This window comes from Artemia franciscana, chromosome 13, assembly GCF_032884065.1.
Source record: "Artemia franciscana chromosome 13, ASM3288406v1, whole genome shotgun sequence".
NCBI lineage: Eukaryota > Metazoa > Arthropoda > Branchiopoda > Anostraca > Artemiidae > Artemia > Artemia franciscana.
Window position 1 is genome coordinate 16,864,818 of NC_088875.1, and position 18,135 is coordinate 16,882,952.

The 18,135-nt window shown below is 33.8% G+C and overlaps 1 protein-coding gene and 1 long non-coding RNA gene across 15 annotated transcripts in view; one reads left to right on the forward strand and one right to left on the reverse strand.

Annotated features, from left to right (window-relative positions):
- The window catches only part of LOC136034595 (uncharacterized), a 254,523-nt gene that overhangs the window by 233,328 nt on the left and 3,060 nt on the right, over window positions 1–18,135 (forward strand). The window lies entirely within an intron of this gene.
- Window positions 1–18,135, reverse strand: part of LOC136034587 (tensin-1-like) — a 297,146-nt gene that overhangs the window by 39,464 nt on the left and 239,547 nt on the right. For all 14 annotated transcript variants that reach the window (XM_065715843.1, XM_065715841.1, XM_065715842.1 and 11 more), the window contains 2 exons: window positions 9,464–9,675; window positions 1,623–1,752 (listed from right to left, as the gene is read on the reverse strand). In XM_065715843.1, the coding sequence (XP_065571915.1) occupies window positions 1,623–1,752; window positions 9,464–9,675 (342 nt within the window). The remainder of the gene's footprint in view (window positions 1–1,622; window positions 1,753–9,463; window positions 9,676–18,135) is intronic.

Consider the following 18,135-nt stretch of genomic DNA (forward strand, 5'->3'; position numbering starts at 1 on the left):
GGCTAGGCCACGTTCTGCGGATGAAGGATGAAAGATTGCCAAAGATTGTCCTTTGTGGTCAAACCTTTTGTCCTTTACTCCTGGGAGGGTGTAAAGAGGGAGGCATTGAATAGATTAGGTTGGAGGAGGAGCGTGTGTGGCTGTGTTGGCCTCAGGCGGCTTGGTGCTGCGGTGAGTTATTAGTAGTTAGTAGTAGTAGTAGTTATCTTATCCTTGCACTTGTTTTTTGCGCAAAGTCAATATCTCAAGCAAGACGTGTCCCTCATAAATTCCCACAGGTTTTTCTTGAATGTTCCGTTCCTTTACTTGGCAGAATTTCCTCAGTGGTTTCCGCTCCAGTCCTAATGTCAAGGTTGATTCTGCCAAAACATGCTTTATATATTTTTAGTTCTGTAAACAAGGAAAGATCCTTTTTTAATGATTCGGGTGTATAGAATTCCACTTTTCTACTGAAACTAAGAAGTTTCTGGGTTTTAAATCAAAGTCGGTTCCTTTATCAATTCATTTTTTTTTTTTGAATCGTGAAAAAAAACAAAGCGTTTTCTTTCCGAGAAAAAAAATATTGGTGCTGTTACTCAGCCAAAAATAATGGAAAAACTTAAATTTCAAAAGAATATAATGTATTGTTTTATCAAGATTAGGCTTTGTCCCTCCCTCCCCCCCACCTGATGTTTATGAATTGGAATGCAGCTATAAAAAACAAAAAACAACACAAAAACTTTTTACTTGATATCCAGTTTAAACCTAATACTACCCCTCCCCCAGTCTTAAATTAAACAAAAAAATTCTGCAAGAATAAAGTTTGATCATGATACTTCGAGATTTTATAAGCCAATATAACCAAGCCCACTTTAAAGCTGTTTTAAGGTTTCTGTACAGAAAAAACGCTTGACTAATTTCTAACTTCATGAAGTCAGAAGGATATTTTCAAATACAAGGCTTAATACCAAGAAAAAAAAATATTTCGTCAAAAGCTATGCAATTTTTAGATGCCAACTCAAACGAATCTATTCTAAAAGATTCACTTCGTAATTTTTTTTATGCTCAAACATAGGCATTTTCACAGGGTAGGGGCCTTTGGGACTGTCCTCCCTCTTCAAAAAGCAAAAAGATCTAAAACGTTTACGATTATTTATATAATATCTTAAATTTTCCAAATAATTCATCTATTTCTGATTTCGGACTATTTGTCTTTCCCGCCAAAAATTTCGAACCCTTCTGCACCATATTACAACGTATGTACCTGAGAAGTAAGTAAGAAACGCGCTAGCACTCTAAAACAGTTTGTTTTTCACCAGATGACTTGGTCATCTAGATATATGAACCAGCTGCAAGTCTTAATTTTGAATTTTCTCTATTGTTGTTTAAAAGAGCTGGCCATATTGGCCTCTAATTGGATTACATGGTAGCCAGAGGGATGTCTTAGCATGTTGGCTTAGCCAGAGGAACATATATAAAAAATACCCAAAAGACAGGGATTTGCTGTAAAATTGTATTAAAGAAAACAAAAGGATAAATAAAATAAGGATTCTCCAGAGCCAGTGATGTCGCATAGAACATCAAAAGGAATAAAAAGAATATACAAGGACAGTAGCAAGAGAAATGTCAAAAAAATAAATTACCTCACTGGTTTTTCTATCTTCTCGTTGATTTCGCTGCAACGTATAGGATCTATCGATTGAGTCAGATTTTTGTCTTCTTATAGTTAAGTCACCGTTGTAGTACGGACCACTTACGTCTCGAGACGCTGACCTAATACAGACAAATCGTATATTGTGATTTTCAATTACAGAAAAGGTAATGCGAGAGAAAAGAATGCAAACAAGAGAAAAATTACAGGTTTTATCACACACATAGCATTAGTGAATCAAAGCTTATATGAGTGCCAAGAAATTCACAATTTAGTAAACATTTATCTACTAGTTTTATTGTTCTGCTGTACAAGTCAAAACTGAAATTTTGGCCGTTTCTCTGGAAAATAATTAATATTGAATTCTTAGGAATCAATAAGAAAAATTAAACTATTTTTTATACTTTTTTCTTAAGTTAAAGCTTCTTAGTCAAAGCGGCGTAGTGTCTTTCTTGAGCGAGTAACTAGTTTAAGCTTTTTTTCTTCCTAAAAATTATTAGATTTTTTTAACATCTTACTGCCTTTTTACTTTAATATCGTCACTTTCAGTACTAGTTTGCTACTAATTTATATTCCTATACTTAATTTTACTAAAACAACAAACACTGAGAATGGAATCTTGATACTATTAATCAAATTCGTACATTGCTATAACCACTACAAGAGGACCAATACCTGAGGATAAAACTAAGTTTTACGTTCAGAATTTTGTTCTATTCTTTTTTAAGTTAATACTCTAAATAGAATTAATTTTTAATTTAACACAAATAAATTGTAATAATCATAGGTGGCGAACCAACTGACATTGACAACAAATAAAAAGAAAAAATTGATGATAAATGCCATAAACAAAATTTCTGTCAATGCTATTGGATCTGACATCAATCTACTTTTAAAAGGGAATTATTTTTTGTAGATATCTTTGAATTTGGACCACCAATTATTGTGGGAGTCACTTCCAAACGCAGGGTCAAAAACCGAAACAATAAGTAAATTTTAGAATAGTTACTAGCGTTTTTCTAGTATAGCTACTACAGTAGTATAACTACTAGATAAAATAGCTATTATAATAAAATTTAGAATAGATACTAGTGTTAATCTAGAATAGCTACTATAATAGTAATGCTACTATACAGAATAGCTACTATAATAAATTTTAGAAATTAGCTACTATAATAGCATAGCTAATACACAGAATAGCTGCTATAATAATTTTTAGAATAGCTACTAGCGTTATTTACGTTCTAAGAAGCATTAAATAGACAGTATTAAATGCAACGTAGATCACTAAAATGGATATATGCCTGGACAAGCGAGACAAGCCTATGGCTTACTCTATTTCTTGTTTAAAAGAAAATAAACATTAGCCTATAGTACGTTGCCTATCATGAATATACTGATATAATTAACATAGTTAGAATTTAAACAAAGTTACTAGACTTGCTAAGCCAAGCTCTGACAGAAAACGGTATGTTTTGTCAGGCGAAACCGATCAAGTGACGGACTCGTTTTAAATCTGTCTCATATGTTGGATGGAAAACGAAATTCTTAGAAGATTTTCTGGAAAACTTCCCTATTATAAAAGGCAACTATTTTATTGTCGCACCGCATTCTAATCAATACCTAGATTACCAAATAGTGCATTTTCACCTGTGTAAAAACAGGAAGTTACTTAAAAGTAAAGAATCAAAGAAAAAAAATCAAAATTTATTGTTTGCTTTAGTATTAATTAATTAATAAAATACAAGTAATAAATTTTCTATAATATACATTCAAGAGTTCATCATTCAAAGAAGAACCTTTCATTCATTTTAGACCCAACCTTGCCGTCAAAAGAGAAAACGTTTCTACTAGGATCAAAAACAGCGTTTGTGTGAATCAAATTCACCCACACGCAGAGGTCTCGATTGACAGGCAGGGCCCTTTTCCTCCAGATTTTTAAATAATATTAATCCCCCTGGCATTTCTACATTTAGATGAATTGGTGTCCCTGGCCATGTGAAGACACTTATTTCATTTAATGTTCTGAAAGTCGTGTGCCGAAAAGAAACAACTTCCGTCTTAACTTTAGCGACATAAAAGAAGGATCAGGCTAATAAAATTTTGTACTACTATGTTTTGTACATATCCTGTACTTTTACTTATCAACCGTATACGCGTACATATCATATCTTGTATAATATATTGTACTGCTATATGAACACTGTTATGTGTACTCATACAGCAGTACACGCAGTATTATTGTTGTCTAATGCTGGGATCCACAGAAATCCTGCTGTGAGCCATAGCCCCGGGAATATGTAGATATGCACCTCTTTGGGTGCTATAGTGGTAGATGGAATTTTGATTCAGCTGAAACTCAGCTGTAAAGTAGCAAAGTAAGAAACTAATAAAAGAGAAAACATAAATTTGTATCTGAGAAAAAGAAAGCAGTCTCATCTAGTGTTAAAAAATTATAAGTATTTGAATAAAAAAAATAGCTGTAATTATTTTATTCTCTCTGTTAGTGAGCAAAAAATAAAAATAAAAACATTTTTCCCAAAAGAGTGCAAATCTGTATAGATTTTTAAAAAGTTTATGGACTGCAGATTAGCCTATTCCAAACTATTGCATAATCCTGAAAGACTAAAAGCAAAATAATATCTTCACCTTCAATGAATATCAACTTGGATTCAAAGAAACTTAAGGCCTTTAGTTAAAATCGCAATTTTAATCAATTGTACTTGAGCGTCTTACGAATTCGTCTAGTTCTGCTCAGTAGTAATGCAATGTGAGCGGAGCTGCTAGTTTCAGCTCCTATTATACTCACGTTAAAGCACTTGACTTTTTCTTAAACCAGTTTCTCATACTATCAGCCAGAGTACTAACTAAAGCTACATTGACCAAGTGGTAAACTTAAACCCAACTGGGATCAATAATAGTATTTTGCTTATTTGGGGGAGAAGACAGTTTCTAGTCTTATCACTTTCTTTATTTATTTTCCTCCTAATTTAGGGGGAAAGCTTTCCTCCTAAATTATTTTCCATTACTTTCATTTTCCTTTTCATCTTGTCCTCCTCAAAATCAACTAAAGAACAGAGTATAGGGCACCTGTTACATTATCCACTTATGTTTTCTAAAAATAGTTAAATAACTGAACCACTTTATTTTGAAGCACTTGGTAAGAGTTGCCAAAACTTGTTTGAAGTCTCTTTAAGACTATACGACATCCGGCACCCAAACAACACATGCAAAAAAAAATATTGGAGAGATGGTGGCACTTTTTCAGAAAGGTGCAGCTTTGAAAAACGCCTTCAAATAGGTTCGAATTTTTCCAAGTGTTACAAAAAATACGCGATTCTTCTCTTGTATTTTGTTCTTGACGAGGAAAGGAGGAGGGAATACGAAATCCAGTTCCCAGAGGAATCAATACGAAACTTCCATATCTCTGTGTCACTTTACCATAATAAATAGAGAAGCTCACTTAGCCGTTAAATGGACTATAGGAGCCAATAAACGTCTCTTCCTTGAAACAGGGTTAGCTGAGACGAGGCACATGCTAGGTAAAGTAGGTATTTAGACACTGTTTCTTTTCTCTAAAGATATCACTAGAGATTTCAGAAAACCAGCTTCTGCTATTGAGGGTAAAGACTGGCGACTATTTACAAGAAAAGCAGATTTTGATAGTAGGCGGAAGAAGTACTTTACAGAGTTGCTTAAATTCCTGCTACACACAAATCCTGTAAATTTTCCCAACGAATCACCCCCTTTCAGCTTGATATAAGGCCAGAACTCATTAGCTTATTCCAAGTTAAAATACTATTGCATAAGCTTAAAAACGGTAAAAATGCACGAATTAACAGCTTGCAGTCCAAACTCTTTAAGAACGGAAGCTGTGTTTTGACCGAACACCTTTACGAGGTTCTCACTCAGATTTGGAAAACCGAGGATATTCCTACGGAATGGAAGACAGGAGTTATATGGAAGTTATTTGAGAAAGGTAAATGAGCCAACTGCAATAACTGGTGGAATATCAGGAAGTAATGCACTTGGCTCTGCCAAGTGCTGTTGAGCCGCATTTAGTCGAAAACTGATGCAGTACCAAGAGATGAACAACCGGTCTACCCAGTTTTAGACCGGGTAGATTTTGCTGCTGATTTGATCTTCAGTTTAAGAGTAAACACTGAAGAAACGAAAGAATAGTCAACGGTAATCATCATTGATTCCATTGAATTTTATGTTCAATTCAGTCCACAGAGTTACTTTGGAGAATTCTGGGGAATCAGAGTTTCCCTAACAAGCTTTTTAGTCTTATCGTTAAATTTTATGAACACCAATAATCTACTGTGCGGGCTGATTATTGGAACCATACCGATTGGTTGAGGGTGCACTCTTATGTCCGTTGATGATGTATTTTGTCCACACTCATATTTCCTGTTCTCACTGACTATTTTCTTTGAACCTGCAACTTCAAAGGTAGGATCCAACTGAACCAGAACCCTACTTTCTTTGATTTTCTTTTGAAGGGGCTTTCACTGAAGACTTAACTCTCTTATAACATTTAACAGAAAATATACTGCAAAATCTTCCAAAAATATCAAACATAGCCAAACGAGCCAAACAAGTACGAAGAAAGCAAAAATCATACTTAACAAGGTTAAGACCCTAGCTTCCCCGCCTCGTAAAGTTGGCACTGATATTTTGGAGGAGGTTGAAGACTTTACATACCTGATTACAACACGTATTGCTTGCGCTGGAAACGCCCATGACAAATTAAAGAATGTATGGAGTAACTCAGGTATTCCATGAAACTTGAACTCCTATTGTTTGACAGCAACGTTCTTTCTGTGTCGATGTGAACCATAGGCGTTGGCTAAGCAGCTTGAGTAGCAAATCCAGACATTCGAGAATAACTGTCAAAGACGCATCCTTAATATTCACTGGTCAGACAGGATCACCGACGTCTTTATCCAGGAAAAGGCAAAACAACACCCAATGACTGATAAAATCAAAAGTAGCCGATGATGATGCTGCGGGAACATGGTTAGAATGGGCTAAGGCCTTCTATCCTATGATGTAGGGTGCTGGATCTCTCCTGGAATCAGGATGCACACACACAAAGATTGATACTTTGCGTTGGATGTTAAGGGCACTGCGCTATCGAGATTGTCCTTGGAAGATTTTTTGTCCAAAGCACTGAAGGGTCGTTGTTGATAGACACCGTTTCCTTTTATATGCCAGCCGCCGTGGGAAGACCCAAGTTTAAGTAAGACTCCCCTTGTCATTTCATATACTTAGCAAAATACAATGACTATGATAATAAAATTTTAAGTCAAACTCGGCTGTTTGAAGTGACAAGACTCCCCTTGTCACTTCATATACTTAGCAAAATACAATGACTATGATAATAAAATTTTAAGTCAAGCTCGGCTGTTTATTTTTCCATTTACATGCATATATATATTTGGCTAGGCCTATGGATGGGCAAGCTTGAGAAACTAGGCCTGGACAAGGATAAAATAATATACCAATATAGATATAGATTATTTTGTAGCATTTGACAAAATTGTGGAAATTGCTGCCAAGCCGTAGTTCTTTTGTTTTCGAGTCACAAGGAAGAAGAAAATGCTGATAAAGGGCTGAATCACCTTGTTTGTATTCTTATGGGGTATGTCAATACAAATAATGGGATGAAAAACTGTCTTCACCTAACACATAACGGCGTTTTCATTTCTGATCTGCTGTCAATTGTTCTAACATTTTAATTTTTTTGTATGCTCCATCCATTTATATTTGTCTAGCAGGGACTTCATTCCAAGAAAACTTGAGAGGAAAACAGGTTACAAAACATGAGCTAAAATCATCCCTTTTTTTTCATTTTTCTGATACTTTTTTTTTCCAACTCGCTAATATAATAAGAGGATAAGGCACGTTGATAAGTGGCGTGGAATAAACTGAGCAGGATTACGGAGGGACCAGACCTCCTCAAACAGGGAGTAATTTCCGTCTGTTTTAAAGTTTAATGTCATTGTTTGCTTTCAGTTTGAAAGGACTTGTTTCTTTTTCATTATTAAATTTATGAAAACCCGTCAACATTAGGATGACTGCTCAAACACAAGGGTCGTTGAGTTTGAATAAGAAGTATTTTTTAAAGCACTATAAAACTTAGCGCAAAGAGCAGGGGTTGAGGAAAGGAGGCTCCTAAAAATGCGGAGTAATATCTGTTCATTAAATTGAAAAAAAAAATTATTTTATAAGAAGACCTGTAATCACTTTGGTAAGAAACAGACTTCCCCAGTTCGGTGAGAAAATTGTCGCAAGAGACACAGGCTGTGGTAGGCTGGGGTTGTTAAAATTGAAAAATGTTTAAAATAAGGATCCTGTGAGTGATACACTATGAGTGAATAATTTACTGACTGCATAGTTATATGTAATTCTACGTTTTTCAATAAACTTGTAATTGAACATTGACCAAACTTCTGAGATAAAAAGGAATAATCATACTAGAATTGTATCAGTCCGTTTTTTCCAACTAATAAAACAATAGCGCTAGAAGAAAACAACTAGTCCTAAGATGTTGATTTGGGTTGAACTTCTACTCTGGTGTCCCGAAACTTGAATTTACATACTTCATGCATACTATAATTTCTAGTAGTATTATAGAATTCAGATTATTAGGATGCATAAGCTGAGGGGCCTGTTTAAGATTCAAGATTTGTATTTAAACTTCTGTACAACACACACAATATCAAACAGTTCGTGGTAACGAATCAAACAGTTCGTGGTAACGAATCAAACAGTTCGTGGTAACGAACTGTAGTAAGGAGCGACCCGGCTCAATAGTAACCAAGAGCGACCCGGCTCAAGTAAGCTGAGGGGCATGTTTAAGATTCAAGATTTGGGTCAAAAGCCAGAAGACACAAAAAAGGGTCAAGCCAGAGACACAAGGTCGATTGACAAAGACCCGGTATAACAATATAGCACACCTATTTGACAAAAAAAAAGAAGAAAAAATTGCATAAAAAAAAAAAATCCATGACTCACCACCCACAAAACAACCGACACTCGGCAAATATCAACCCGAAAAACAAAACAAAAACAGAGTGCAAGCTATGGTAACCGATGGCCGGCAACTTATTTGGAAAGAAAAAGAAAAATGAGCCCACCATATCAACATCAAACAAACAACTATTTACTTTAAGTTTTTTTTTATCACTGATTCTTGAATTCATTTACAAGGATAGAATGAAGTTGCTTTTTTATATTTGGGAGAGATTTACTGCAGTCAATATATGGTAGATAATGATGCCATGAACCCCGATTGTATCAATCAACAATTTACCACAGGAGCTTGTGATTTTGAACTGCAATTTCCAGCATGTTTGTTACATTTTTAGTTTGTTTTTATCACTTCTATTTTATATGTGATCGAAATTAAATTGTTGAAATCAAATTTTAATTACTTGAAAAATAACAAAATTTACTTATAATTGAAAAGTAATAGTAATAGCTTGAAAATGGCAAGCTTCATTGTTGAATTGAGAAATCAAAGTACGCTACTCACTTGCACAATCTGAATTCCAACAAAAAGTTTTAACCTTCTGACCTGTTTAACCTTTCAAAGCCAGTCTAGACAATATTTTAAATATTGCTAGTTAATTAAAGATTTTCTGGTAATCTTGCACATTTCTACAACCTCCCCCAGTAGATAAAAGTTATCAGATATTTTTTAAAAGTTCTCTTGGATCTTATTGATCTCTTATAATCTGTCAACACTTTCTTGTGACAAGGATTTGGATCTATTTCAGCTCCCATTTCAAAAGCTGAAAAAAACATTTATGAAGAAAAATTCACCTGTGAGGAATAAGGGGAGATCCAGGAGGTGAAACTGGATATTTCAAGGGGCTGGCACATTTTGATGACTCCACATCACTTTGCATCGACAGCTGCAGCGAAACAGAGCCATAAAGATCAGGAGAGCCTTCACGTGACGTACCAAGCTCGGAAAACTGAGTCGTATCACTTAGGTAGCCGTCATCTGGTCTTGAAGTTCTAGTTCTTCCAACCTAAAACCATAAATAACTATTATGATAATTTTAACTATTACGCACAGAGGCCAAAAGTTATAATTCTTTGTTAGATTTCAAATAGGTAGCTAGAAAAGCGGAGCATGTATTTGTACATTTCTTAAAAGACTTATCAACTATTTCGTCCATAGTTAAACCTCCACTCCTTCCTCATCTTCACTATAACATACTGTAGGCCACGTCTTTAGAAGGATGTTGCACACAAAATAAAATGATACTTCAAGATAAGCATAACTAGCATTTACGTAGATTTACATTTCAACTGGTAGCAATATGCAACGCAAGAAATGTAAGGCATATTTGGTGTCTTTTGATTTATTTTAGTTGATGTTTTTCTTTTCTTTGTTTACTTTGTATATTCGTATTTCATTTGATTCATATTTCTGGAATTATTCCTGTGCCAGAAAAGTTTATTTTTAATACCTCTCAGCTTGAGCACTGCAAAGGCCTGGTAAACATGAAAGATTTATTCTTGAATAGCGCTGCTTTAGGAGGAATTGCACAATAGAGAGTTCAAATAAGATAGCATTTGAATACAGATCACAAGATCTCACAACTTGCTCAAACTGACGTAAAAAGGGGTTCCAGGACTCTGCGCTTCCAAAACAAAATTTTTTACTTTGATATTGTTACTTTGATACTAGTTTTGATACTTCGATGAATCTTTTATGTTGAAAAAAAAAGTAATTTTGAAGTGGGGAATGTTGAAAAACTGTAAATTTGGGTAATCAAAAACGAACAGAAATTAATAAAAAAAATTACGAAAAAGAAGTTTTTCAAAGAAAAGTATTTCCATATTAAACTTAAGATCAGCAGAAATATAAAACTATAATAGTTTAAACTCAAAACGATAAGAAATTACTATTCAAGAATAAATGAAACCCAAAACAAACAGAAATTAAATAAACAATCAAAGCAAACAAACATGCAACAGGTGCTAATATAAATAAATAAATAAATTTTAAGCAGGGAAAAATGAAATTGAGCATACGAATCAAACTTAAAACGAACAAAAATCACTACAAACAAAAAGTGTAGGTACTACCCCCTTCCCTAACAGTAAAGGTCTAAAACCCTGTTGCGTCACTGGCACTTCACTGAAAATTATATGCATCTTGAACAGTCTTGGAAAGAATTAATTAAATCAAACTGAACATTTAATATATAATGATGTTAATTGTTGAAATAGCATCAGTTCAATATTTTATTTCACTGAAATTTTTATCTTTTATGTTATAATAAGTACAAAAGAATATATTTGTAATGTAATTCGTTTTCAGTAAAGCATCAACGACACAGAAGGCTTTAGACTTTTTCAGTTATGGAAGGGGGTAGTAGCCATACTATTTGCTTGTAGTGATTTTTGTACGTTTTAAGGTTGATTTACAAATTAAATTTAAGCTTTATTGATTTTAATATTTATTTACTCATTTATATTAGTACCTGTTGGAAGTTTGTTTGCTATGATTGTTTATTTAATTTATGCTCGTTTTGTGTTGCAATTATTCTTTAATAGTAATATCTGGTCGGTTTGACTTTGAGTTATTATAGGTTTATATTTCTGATGATCTAAAGTTTAACATGGCCAATACATTTCTTTGAAAAACGTCTTTTTTGTAATTTAAAAAAGAATTAATTTCTATTCGTTTCCGATTGCTAAAGTATGAAGTTTTTCAACATTCTCCATTTCAAATCATTTTTTTTCGACAGAAAAGTTCATTCGAAGAAATTTCAAAACACGTGAGGGGGGAGAGGATTTAATGGAATGATTTGAAAAACGTTCAGAAATAAAAACGACAAGTTTTAAAAATGAAAATAAAGAGCAACATAAAAGCTTGAAACGAACAGAAATTATTTCGTATATGAGGGGGCTGAAACTTTCTCAACCATCGCTCTTTTAGCTAAGGTCTTAAAGTTCTTTATAAATAATATTTATTCAAATTCAATGGCCCTTGTGTTTGAGCAGTCTTTCTTACGGCATTGTGACAAATAGTCAAACTTCAGTATAAAGAGCGAGGATTGAGGAAGAGATAGCCCCCCTTATATACTGAATAATTTCTGTTCGTTTTAGTTTTAATGTTGCTTCTTACTTTCAGTTGAATTTTTGTTTATTTAATTTACTATAAAGATCATACCCAATGCCCAGGTAAAAGGACATATTCTCTGGCTATTTGTGGTTTCAAGTTCTATCTCATAATAAAATCATAATGATATTTACAATAAAGATCATAGTCAATGCCCAGGTAAAAGGACATATTCTCTGGCTATTTGTGGCTTCAAGTTCTATCTCATAATAAAATTATAATGATATTTACAATAAAGATCATAGTCAATGCCCAGGTAAAAGGACATATTCTCTTTCTATTTGTGGTTTCAAGTTCTATCTCATACCTTTCATTCACCCCTCAAAAATAGATTCCAGGATTTACAAAGAGTCACTGACCAGTGTAAGTTTCGTAAGCAAAATGAGGAAAGTAAAACAAACAAGATGAGTCAAAAAAAGCTCTGGGACTGAAAGATTGATGTATATTTACGCTATAGAAAAAGAATGTGCACGATTCAACGGAATTTTCTAAACAACGTAAGTAGTGCTCCCTTCCCCGAAAATTCTTTTCTCTGGCTAAATTACGTTGGCTGGACAAACCTAACCTGAAATCTCTACTCTTCCCTTAAGACAGGTCGGATTTTATTTTTGAATATTGGAAACCTAATCCCTTAAAAATATAACCGAAGAAAAACTATGCAATACGAAGGTGCCTTTGATTTTCCAATTATTTATAAATTTATTAAATTAGTTCGGAAACCTTACAGTAACACATTTCTTTAGAGTGAAGTCGTTGCTATTAACAGCACAAACAAATGCTACTAACACCTCACGAATGAGCACTGTCAAAGCAGTTCTTTAAACCGCCAATCCGTCAATCATAATTTTGTTTTAAGATAAAAATTTCATCTAATCATACATACTCTCTAAGCATCTAAATTCCGAAGCGGATTATATGTGATACAAGCATTATAGGAGACAACATTTTTAATAGGAAAAAAAGGAGCTTTTCAATGTGTTTTTAATTTATCATTTTTTAAATCTTAAATTGCACTTTAAATACTGTATAGTTATATCTTTGACTAATTTATTAGTAAAATAGGACGCATAAGGGAAGCAGGATAATTTCTGTCAGCTGGAATAAGGATTGCCTAGCTGATGACACTACCAACTTGTCGTCTTGATAGCACCAACTAGAAACAGCAATTGCCAGCTAATACTAGTTTCCCAGCAGAAATTCTTGTGTATCTGTCTTTGCAATTGATTTCTACAAAGGGCCTTTAGACCTTGCTGAAATCACGACGGCTCACTACAAAATTGACAGTTGTCTTTTTTCTGCTTATTAATGGTCAGCAAAGGTAGTAAATTAAAATTTAATTAGCAACAGGTGAACAAATTCAATCAAACACCTTTTGGTTAATTCCCTCATGAACAGAAACCTTCTCGATTAAATCACCATTTACAAACGAACACGAGGCTTAACATTCTCATATATGTCACGCAGAGACCACGCAATAGAAGAACGCTCACTTCGTTTTCGCATCTCAGCTAAAATCTGGGCAAGATTTTCGGAATCAAGATTCCAGGTCTCTAGACGTTAGACTGACCTAAAATAAAAGGTATCCGCAAATGATTAGCCTCAAGTAATATATTAGCAAGAAGATGAAGTGCACAGGGGTGCACACTAATCCCTTTAGCAAATCAAGCTGATACGGAGGTAACTTACACTTATGAGATATCTCACCAAGCACAACAATTTCAAAGGGCTTGAAAAACACAGAAGAAATTGCTGATAGCCTGTATGAAGAAAGCTTTTCTGCTGGTTCTCCTTTTTTTAATAGTGGTAGGGCCAAAACCACGAATCGGGACTGTTCTTTGTGCCAAGGTAATCTGGAGCAACGGGCAATATGATGGTAAAGAGCTGTACCTCCCGAACAGAGATGTAAAGCACAGATACTGTCACAATCTTTGGAATATTCCTTTTTAACTTTTTAACAGCTTGACAAATAACAGACGATGGAACCGAACAATCATCAACACTATCAGAAAAGACTGGAGTGCAACTCTTTTTCATAACGTGACTCTAAACTGTGTCAGGTGCTTTGAACTCTGAACCAAAATAAGCGCACCACTACCTAGCTGATATTTTAGAGGTGGAGTCTAGTTATTTAGAGGTGGAGTCTAGTTAGAGGTGGAGTCTAGTTAGTTTCTTTGAGCTTCAGATTTTTACAGCGTTTTGGACAAATTATTCTTTCATGGTATGGTGGACGTCTAATTATTTAATTTCATTCGTTATTGATTCCAATTGATTTCACAGTTCCACTTTGAGTCAAATCTACAGTAAATTTGTTGAAAATAACATTGCTCAATAAAAAAAAAAATCAAGAAAAAATTTTGTACTTGAGTTGTGTCGCTGATTAGTCATTATATGCAACTGTGTGTTTCTAACTACAATTTTCAGCAGTAAAAATTTCATTTTTATTCATTGCTTTCTTTCTGTAATATAGGAACCTAATGCCAACGAGCATTTAATGCAAATGTACGATCAGGACCATTCATTATCCGCTAAAGTAAATAGCGGAGGGCTCAGAACATATGGACACGTTATGTGGCACCCAAGTGATTGCCACACCCACCATTCCCTCACATTCAAGCCCTCTTTCAAGTGGAAGAAGCAGAAAAAAGATCACGCTAAATCTTATCATACCAAAAATGAAGTAAGACTCCAAGCCTCTGGGGTTGAACCCGAAAATACAGCCGCAAATAGGACAAATCATGGTTGAATATTATCTACTCCAAAGCTGAAGAAAAAACACGGTGGTAAAAGCGGCGGTGAAAAAACGCGGAAAAAAGGTGGTAAAAACGCGGTGGTAGTAATAAGGTCCAGCGTATTCTTGGTGCCGGCTTGGGCTGAACAACATGTACCTTGTCTCAAGTACAAGTAAAAAGTTCTGATAGCCCACAAGTTTATCTACATGGTTAATGAGACCCTTCATTGGGGACGATTATACATCAGGATAAAGGTTAGCTTAATCGCTAATTTAGTTCAGTTAATAACTGGACAGTATCTTAAGAATGTTATTTTTCTTCAGTTCCATAACAGAGAATCTTTCAATTTTTATATTTCCTAAACTGCACTTTAAATGTTCTACGTCAGTGATGTTATTGTTTTTTAAGAACTGCGCAGGGATGAATGACGAAGAGGTTTAGCATTAGAGGTACCCCCAGCGATAGGTCCCAATATCACTTTAGTGTTACCACTACCTCTACTGATAAGGTCACTGATTTTATAATACAATTTAGTCTCTTTAGAAATATTGCCTCTTTGGCTATGTTAGCTACCCATATAAATGGCTACTATCTACCATAATAGCTGCAAAGATTAGCAGGATACCACAATATTATTTATGCATCTTAAACATCAAGGTAAAAACAATGTGTTCGTGAGCAAAGATTTTTTCTTTAAATAAATCAGCTCCATCTTTGATTAATGATGCGTACGCATGATTTGGCATTAAATGCCGCAAAAAAAAACTCGTAAAGTGGCAAATTACCAAAACTAGCAGATTCAAATCTATAATATATTTTTTTATGCTTCTTATACAGTTTTGCGAGAACGATTACTGTATATATTACTGTATGATGATCACAATAATAAACTGTACTGATCCCGATAATAAAGCTTTACTAATACCAAGATTTAGCTAGAGCTACCACTAATTTCTGTATTAGTAATGAAATCTAAATGTGAGTGCCTTTAAGTACTATACTTTTAAATAGAAAATACCAGTACTTAATCGAACAGTTCATAGTGACAAACTGTAAAAAAGAGGGGAAACATCCCCTATAAGTCAAAGAATCTTAACAAAAATCATAGCGTTAGATTCAAAATGTCAGAGAACCCCCCTACTGAAGAGGCTTGAAGCTCCTATCTGCATTAATGTGAAACTTTACATTTTTTGCCAGAAGAAAGATCATGGATGCATGTTTATTTATTTTTTGTCCAGGGGTGATCGTATCGAGGCAATGGTTCTAGAACATCGGAAAAGGGTTCAGTCGAACGGAAATTAAAAGTTCTAGTGTCCTTTTTAAGTGACCAACAAGATTGGAGGACCACTAAACCCTGTTCCATCCGCTATTCTTCCCAAAGTCGTCCGATCAAAATTTTGAGATAGCCATTTTGTTCAGCATAGTTGAAAGGTCCAAAAACTATGCTTTTAATGACCCCCCCACAGCCCCTGAGGATAGGTCTTTACATTGTGAATTTTGCCCATCGTTTACATGTAATATATGTTTTTGAGAAGTATACAGATATTTTTTTGGGGGTGGAGATTTTCGTCTTGAGGTGGGTTTCCGTGGGGAGAATTTTGCGTTGGAAGGGAGAATTCCAGGGGTGAACTTTCACGGGTAAACCTTAAACTGGGAGGATTTGACAGAGTTTCTTTAAGAAATTCTTTTAATTTGTCTAACTTTCTCTTTATCAACTCAATTTCGAAAATGGAGATGTTCTGGGGGAATTGTCCGAGAAAAATTTTCAGCGGGTTTTAACATCTGGGAAAAACTTTCCAGGGAAGGGGTGTTTCCGGAGTTATTGGAAAAACGATTAGGAATTAAAGTCTTTTCGAATGTAACTATGCTAAGGAGGAATTTTCCGGCTGAATCGTCCGCAAGAAATTTTAAGAAAAGAGAGGGGGGAATTTTCAGCAAGAATGGAATTGTCTGGAGGGAAATCTACAGGAAGAGGGTGTATGTTACATGAGAGAAACTTTCCACAGAGGAGTTTTCCTTCAGGGAAGCGAATTTTTCATGCAGGGTGTGCCAGATTTACCGGCATTATATGGAAAATGATCAGAAATTAAATAAAAGAAAGAGGTTTATTAAGCACCAAAATTCAATAATGCTCTAAAATGTATAAAACCTCCAGAAAGTTTTACTTAAGCTTTAGCTGAACATATTTTTTATCATCCGGATCATTTTATACAGTTCGAGGAAGCAACGACTATTTCCAATGATAAAGGTTTTACTCTAATATAAGACACTGGTAATATAAATATTGATCCTATTTATGATATTATTTTTAAAAAAAATGAGCCCATATTCAAAAACAAAGTTTTACAAAATATCCAAGAAAATAACTTAAATAAAAAAACCCAAGAGAATGGCAGAATCAAAAGCTTATCATAACACTACGTCACAACAATATAATTAAGTTCATCTTTATTTTAAATTTATAATCCAGTTACTTTTGTTTTCAAGAGGGTAGCTGGCAATTGTATATGTGAGTAATTCCATATATATATATATATATATATATATATATATATATATATATATATATATATATATATATATATATATATATATATATATATATATATATATATATATATATGTATATATATATATGTATATATATATATATATATATATATATATATATATATATATATATATATATATATATATATATATAAATATATATATACATATATATATATATATATATATATATATATATATATATATATATATATATATATATATATATATATATATATATATATATATATATATATATATATATATTAATATATATATATATGCTTAAGTTTTATATATATTTTTTTATTTACATTTTTTTAGTTTTAGATTCTAGTTGTTTTTGTCTTTTATATTCTGCGTTGAAGACGTGTTTTATACAGACGAATTATTAGTTTGATTTTTGATTTCTTCGTTTTCCTTTACTGGCCATAGTCCCGTTTGTCTCTTTCCGATTCTTTTCTTTGTTTTGTCATCGCTGGCTAGTTCGGCTTTAGACCTTTTATTATAAATTAAATAAAACACAGTTAAGAAATTAAGTTTTTTTTTACTGAAAGTTAGCAGCAAGATTAAAACTTTTAAAGTTTGACTGTTTGTACTAATTTTAAGAGCGACTCCTGAAACAAAAGTACCATGTTATCAGAATAGGAAGCTGTTTTTAATGTTCTAAAAATTTTAGCGTGAAGCACCAGGCATTGAGAAGGGAGGGGGGCAACCCCTCCATACACGGAATAATTTCTGTTCGTTTTGAATTTTAATGTTGCTGCTTATTTTCAGTCGAAAAAACTTGTTTCTTTATTTAATATCGTTCAAATAAGGTGACCACTTGCATCAATTGGCAGAAATTTTGTCCCTGAACGAACACTCAGAAGACAGGTTTAAATCTTGGCCCTATCAGTTATTTTCGAAGATGTACAACAACCGATTGTTAATGAGAATAATTTAACTTCGGTGTGGAATACACCCTGCTATTGTCTACGAAAACTGTCACTCGTTAACATACACGAATGTCGGAAGACATTTGAAGAGGGGCCAAAAAATATGTGGAGGGACATATATGTGGATTTGTGGAGGGA